Genomic DNA, 6,861 nt, shown 5'->3' with positions numbered 1-6,861 from the left:
TCTAACCAACACCTATTATACAGTAAAAATAACATCCAACGCATAAAACAATATTCGATTTTATAAAGTTATGAAACCTCAACTTCGCCAACTCAACTAAACCTCATTGGCAACGACATCTTTTGTTAATAATGTCTTGATTTAATGATCAAAGTTGAAATCCTATTAATAAATTAGAAATTATACATTTAAATCTCACCAACATATGAATATTTATGTCATTTAATGAAATTTATTATAATTTATTTTATTGTTCTTAGTTATGTTGATATATTAATGAACTGGAAAATTAAATATATGGACGATGTCATCTCTGCAAAATTTATAATGAAATCAGACTAAATTTTTGCATTTTCTTGCAAGGGTTTTTTGTAACAGGTACATCAAGACTGACAAATTTCACGGCAATTAAGGTATTATTGCCTTAAGTGTTCTGTGTAGCAGCAACAGCATCAATGGCAGCTGAATCAACAATCACATATATATATATTCAATCAATTGGCTAAGAATAGCAGAAGGTGCAAAACTATCCTGGTTCATTTGAACACCAGGTTGTGGCACGTCCTATCGCATGGATACGCGCAGTCGATGGCCTTGACGCTTGCTCGATCGAAGTACCAATCTCCAACGGCAATTGCGACAGGCTGCATGTTTTTTAGGTGGAGTTAATGATACACGACGAGCAAGTACCCAGCATAAAATCATCCTCGAAGGTTAAACAAGAGAACCCGAAAACCGTCCCCAAATAAAAATGAGACAAAGAACAGACAGCAAGAAGGGGGTCGAGAGAAATACTCGTAACCCCATCTTATCGTTCTTCACTGAAAAAGAGTCGGGCGTATTTTCTACCAATAGACAGTCAGACCGATGCAATGCAAGAAGAATCCATGTGTATGATGTACGGATACAGACATGATGACATGGATAAGATACACACCAGATATAATCACATGTAATTTACAAAAATTAAGACATGGACACGCCAAACATAATTTGCAAAAATTTTAGGACACCAAACATCATTTTATGTACAACAATATAATCATATACATGAGCGTATACATATATGTATAATGAATAATTTATAAGAAATATAGATACAAGTATAATGAGAAATATGTTCATTTCAGTTGTAGTATTAGATGTAAGCAAATGTGCTTTTTAGATTATAGTATTCTTGAAAAAAGATCATAATCTTAAAACCTTTAAAAAGACATTCAGGTAAAACAAAAAACAAATGAAAACGGAAATTGTTGTGTCGAAAATGTGTAAGATATGCCAACAGTTGTGTCAATATTTTGTCCTTGTATCCGTGTCCGTGCCGTATTTTGTCGTTTTTTATTTTATTTTTGAACACATTACATGGTGTATCCAACACATGTCGGAGACAAGCCGATATCATATCTGTGTCCAATACTACCCGGGGTGATTTTTCGACGTAGTGGTGCATTATAGATCCACATCACATTTAGCAACACTGTGAAACCAAACAAAAGCATTTCATGCACAGAGTGAATACAAAAAGGTGAAGAATGTAGGTTTTACCTTGTCATTGACAATGGGAGAATCGTCAGCGAACCATGTGTCCTGCCTCTCAGACTGGCAGTGAGCGAAACAAGAATTTATGAACAACCCATTTTGTCTTGAGGTGGAAAAGCCTTTTACTGCATTCAGCATACGAGTCCTGAAACCTGCTCAGCAGTAAATTGATGGACGACCTTCAGAGACACCTCAAACGTATAAAAACAAGCTTAACAACTATCAAGGACAGGCGTTTACCTTGCAGAAATTGGATCTGTGATGCCGAACATCGCTCGTTGTTCATTTTACAATCACGCCAGTTGCCCTGAGGATCAGCAGTCGGAGGAGCCAAGCTTTCTTGGAGCTGAGTATCGAAAAACAGACATAATTAGTAGTCTCGTTTTGGGTGCTACTATGCAAGTAATGCATTCAAACTTTTAACTAAAACTGTATCAACCAGAAGCCAATTACAGAAACGAGCCCTTACCTGCCATGAATCATAGGCCGTGTTAAGAATAAACATAGGGGTTTTGATGTTGGCGATTAAGTTCTGCGGGAAGAAACACTGCCGAGGAAAATAGACCAACAAAGGAAAATGAAAGTTGAGAATAGAACTAGACATTGCATGACTAAACGGCAGAAATAACCGAGTGCAGACTCACTGAAGTTGGATCGAGGTGGTCGGTGCAAGCGCTTGGCAGGTTCTTTTGAACATCCTGTTAAAAAATAGAAGGAATACCATGTAAAAAAGGAGCTGGCTTTAATGCAATTCATGGGATCACAAAAACAGCACAACAGAACTGCTGTACTCTTCTAGGTTTGCAGGACATGTTTAAAAATAGTAAATTGTCTTTCTAAGTGTTGCAGAAACTTCCAGCAAGATGATTAATTTCAGGCGAAGATGTAATTTTAAAAGAACACTGAGAAAATATGAAAAGTTTAGTACAATTACTGATCTACTGAAACCATCAGTTTAATTAATTAGTACCTGTAAGCTAACAACACCGGCAAAGAAACTTCTGAGGGTATGTCCACCAGATACATCAGTACTGCATGAAACGAAATGAAACGAACGTCTATCAAAAACTTCAGAAAAGACAGCTTTCGGGGCGTGCAAATCATAGGTGAAACAGTGTATAACGTAGAAGATATGAAAATTACGCATCCATAAATAATCCCGCATCAGCCAGGCACTTCACTTTGGTACTTATGGGAAATAAAGTTCTAAACTCGTCACAGTGCAATACAGAAGCTAAACCACCAGCGGAGCAACCAGAGAGAAGTGCCTGAAACACAATGTGGATCATGAAAAAGGTAAAATCAAAGAAGAAGAATAAGACAATTGTTGATTAATGATAGATTACTTGATCCGCATTGCGCATTCCTTTTGACATAAGTTCCTCCATTGCCGCTAGCCATATTTTTTGTCCTCGAAACTGCAAACCTGCAGCCTATACAGAAGATGTTTATTGTAGTAGAGAATGAAAGACAATAGGACCTGAAATTACAACTATAAGATATACTCAATTGATTCCATTAAAAGAAAACATCAAAACAAAAACGAAGACCAAACGACATATCAATGAAGATCTTATATGCAAGTAGAATCTTTATGCTGTGTGCCTTAAGAAACACTTCTGCGGACCCCAAAACACATGCATAAAAGTTAAGACAACGCTACAAACCTTATTCTCGCTGTCCCCAGAAAAGGAAGCCCCATCGCAATATCGTACCTTCACTCTGTTCCAGTTGAAAAAATCTGCATTTGTAAAACTGAAATGAGATATATGATAAAACCACCATCTGAAGGAGGAGAATCAATGATATAGAATGATTTGACGTAATCCGCATAGGTTTCTTCAATTAGAACCTGGATTTTCTTCAGGCTTGTTGCTAAGTATCCCTGTGAATGGAATTACTTTTTCAAAGTATTTTGACGACCCACGATGCGTCGTCTTGCGGTAAATACAGGATCGAAGGTTGTTGCACCAGCCTCCACCCTGCCACAAGTCTCAGAAAATGAGGTTCGTGATTTGAAAAAAAAAAGTATTACTTGTAGAGCGGTAAAATAACTTCACTCATTATTTAAAAGAAAAAAAAAGAACTTCACTCCGACAAGTATATGACGGACCGATGATTCATACATAACTATTTCATATTAACCGACGTATAAAATTTTTTTTATTGGAATAGGTTGCTTATAATGACTGAATAAGGAAGGAATTAGCGTTTAGAAGGATAAATTCACCTCACAGATACTTCAATTTCGAGAAGCAAACTTTGAGAATTGTAGAAAAATAAGACTTTAGACAGCAAAGAAGCAAGCTCGTATTGTTTCATGACTAATTCTTGGCATATTATGTTAAATGATAATGTTAAGAATCGAAAACATCGATAACTATATATTAATCTTTTCTGCGATAGGAGCATATATGAACCTCCATGCAAATAAATCGACAATAAACCAAATCTATAATATAAATGAGCGGGCTCAATCAAGAAAACGTCATCATTCCCACAATCATCAAAACAAACCTCTAATTGGATAAGCCAACTGTTCGCTCCTGTCCCAAACCCACGATGCAAGTGATAGCCAGGTAATGTTCCGTCCAAACATACTGCAAAAGATATCCACAAAGAAACATATCACAATCAGAAATACCACAAAGTTTAATTTTCAACAATACACCGAGATCTAGCATATATTCAGTACCAGGCTTGAATTCTGGGAATGCAAATGTAACAGATTACATAAAATTTAATAATTTTCGGGCATAATTTCTTGTAACAAAGAAACAATTTACCTTTAGAAACTATAATAGCCACCAACTAAGATAGTTAAGCAGAATTAAATCCCTAACTGTATTGACATACTCATTACAGTTGTAAAGTAACATCACTCGTATCCAACAAAAGCGTCTCAATCAAGTCACTCCACATCATGCATTAAACAACTAGCAAAATGCAAACAAGAGAGCAACTCACTTATTACCCTCAGAAAAGCAACTACACATAATTATTTCCAACACAGAAATCCAGCTTGTGAGAGAATTCAATAACAAAACAGTGATTACACTTAGATCCCTCAAAAAATGTGAAATTACACCTTCCCCAAAAAAAGTTTCAAAATTACACTACACCCCTTCCGGAAGTTCACTTTTACACTTGACCCTTTCGTCGGTATTTGGATGAAGAACGCCAGCGTTAGCAAAAAAGTTACAAATATTTTGAATTTTATCCCTCATTAAGATTAACATATAATAATTTTGTATTCATAAAGAGAAAAATATAATGATGGTAACCTCACTTTAAAGCATTTTTAGTCCTTTAAGTCCAAAACCAAACGGGAGAAGGTCAATTGGAAACAGATAATTTTTGGGAGGGGTTGAACCGTAATTTCAAAACTTCGTTAAGAGGGAGTGTATTATGAGTGAGGGTCTAACAAAAAGCAATAGCAAAAGAGAAATACAAGAATGAAACATCCACTAGAAAACAGCGTGAGAACCCTGAGGAAAATATCATCAAGAATCACAATAGAAGAATGATAATTAAAGTTAATTAAGAAAAAAGAAGTAGAATACGTTAACAAGTCTAGAACAGAACAGAAAAGAAAAGAAAAACCCAGAAACAAAGGAAAATTGAAACATCCATTTGAACAGAGACAGAGAGAGGAATCAAAAGGCAACACAGAACCTAAGATTAAACTGCAAACAGGAAAAGAAATAAGCTGCAATTACCAATCTTGTAATTTCATAAACACACACACACACACATACACACAGAGAGATAGTAAAGAGAAAAGGAGATCCGAGGGAGTAAAGAATCTTTAGAGAAAAAAGGGAGATGAGTACCAGCGCCTTTATCAGCAGCCCCTTGAACAAGAGTTAGACCCACCATGAGAGCATTGGGTGGAACAGCAGCAGCAGAAACTCCATACACAGACTCCAAAAACGACATAGACTCCAAGAATGACAAATCTGAGCTATTCTTACCAAAAATCTCATCAACTTCAAAACTTTCAACACCCCGTCTGCCCAAAACAAGGAGAACAGAAATCACAACCCAAAATCCCACTACCCTCATTTTGAAGCCCCCTCTCCACCAAATCTTGAAAGAAAAAAGAACCAAAATAACAGTTAACTAGCTCACTGAATTCACACTAAATGCTGCTTATTAATGTTTCTTCCTAGAATAAATCATAAATGCATAATGCCTCTGAACTAAAGAGCAAATCTGTACAGGAAAAGCACAGATTTTGTTGAATCTGGCTTCACTAGCGCAAAAAGATAGAATTTTTCTTGGGGATGGGGACCCTGAAATCTTCTTTATTTTTTTTCTTGAGAAAGAATTATGGAGATGGAGATCTGAGCAGAAAGAGTGTTTGGAGGAGCGAAACAGAGGTGGGGTGGGGTGTTTTTGCCGGGCATTTTAAAGATTTTAATATGTGCATGTCTTGATTGTATGTATATACATATACATACATACACAAGTTGGTGATACTGATACCAAAGGTACTCGAGTGAAGGCACGTTTAGAATCTTTGGAAAAGTTTGTGGCAAAAACTAGATTGACAGCGGCTGTGATGCCATGAAAAGTCACAGGCGCTCATGGAATTGTTTGGTAGAGCTTTCTTGGTGGGGTCAATTTGCAATATTGAAGAAGGTTAGGGACCTCTGTTTGGAATTTGGATGGCCGCCTTCTTTTTTTTTTTAAAGTATTTAAATTTTACTATATTAATTTAATAAAATATAAATAAAACAAAATAATTAATTTACTAAAATTATCAAAATGTGCGTCGACTCGACTAGTGATAAAACAAGTGGTATGTAAAAGAAAAATATATATTTGAGGATATTATGGTCAAAAACGATTAATAAATAATATTAGATGTATAATAACGTTTGATAATGGAAATGGAAATTAAAGAAAAGAACAAAATATTACGTTTCTTTTGTTTCCTTTGTGCTAAGTTTGAATTTCAAAATTTTGAGAGAAAAAAACATAAAAAAATATATATTTCATCATTTTTTTTGGATAAGCATATATTTTTATAAACATTTTAATTTTTGTTTTTTTATAATATATTATCTTTCTTTCACGTACAATTTGATTGACATCTCATCAGAAAAACTATAATTGTTTTTATACTTTGTCATCGAAATACCTTTTCTTTAGTCAATTTACCATCTTAACTTTGCGAAATTTGCACTTTGCTACATACGATCATTTTTTTTTTGTTGTTGATTTTTCTGTCGAAAAAACATCACATGTCGTTTATATATAGAAAATATCACATCATATAACTCTTAAATATCACATATACATTATATGTGGTGTTTT

General features: G+C 35.0%; 1 protein-coding gene across 1 annotated transcript; it reads right to left on the bottom strand.

The window, feature by feature from the left end:
* Window positions 1-321: 321 nt before the first annotated feature.
* On the bottom strand, window positions 322-6,020 carry LOC105172469 (pectin acetylesterase 12). Its single transcript, XM_011093911.3, has 12 exons — window positions 5,373-6,020; window positions 4,057-4,139; window positions 3,392-3,521; window positions 3,207-3,280; window positions 2,886-2,972; window positions 2,683-2,807; window positions 2,510-2,570; window positions 2,184-2,237; window positions 2,009-2,086; window positions 1,780-1,885; window positions 1,546-1,691; window positions 322-644 (listed from the first exon to the last, which is right to left on the bottom strand). Exons 1-12 carry the CDS (start codon window positions 5,602-5,604, stop codon window positions 537-539), a joined length of 1,284 nt encoding a protein of 427 aa, XP_011092213.1. The 5' UTR covers window positions 5,605-6,020; the 3' UTR covers window positions 322-536.
* Window positions 6,021-6,861: the final 841 nt, after the last annotated feature.

This window comes from Sesamum indicum, linkage group LG10 (assembly GCF_026168435.1).
Source record: "Sesamum indicum cultivar Baizhima isolate 11 linkage group LG10, ASM2616843v1, whole genome shotgun sequence".
Classification (NCBI taxonomy): domain Eukaryota; kingdom Viridiplantae; phylum Streptophyta; class Magnoliopsida; order Lamiales; family Pedaliaceae; genus Sesamum; species Sesamum indicum.
The sequence above is the reverse complement of the archived record's forward strand: the minus strand, read 5'-3'. Positions and strand labels throughout refer to the sequence as shown.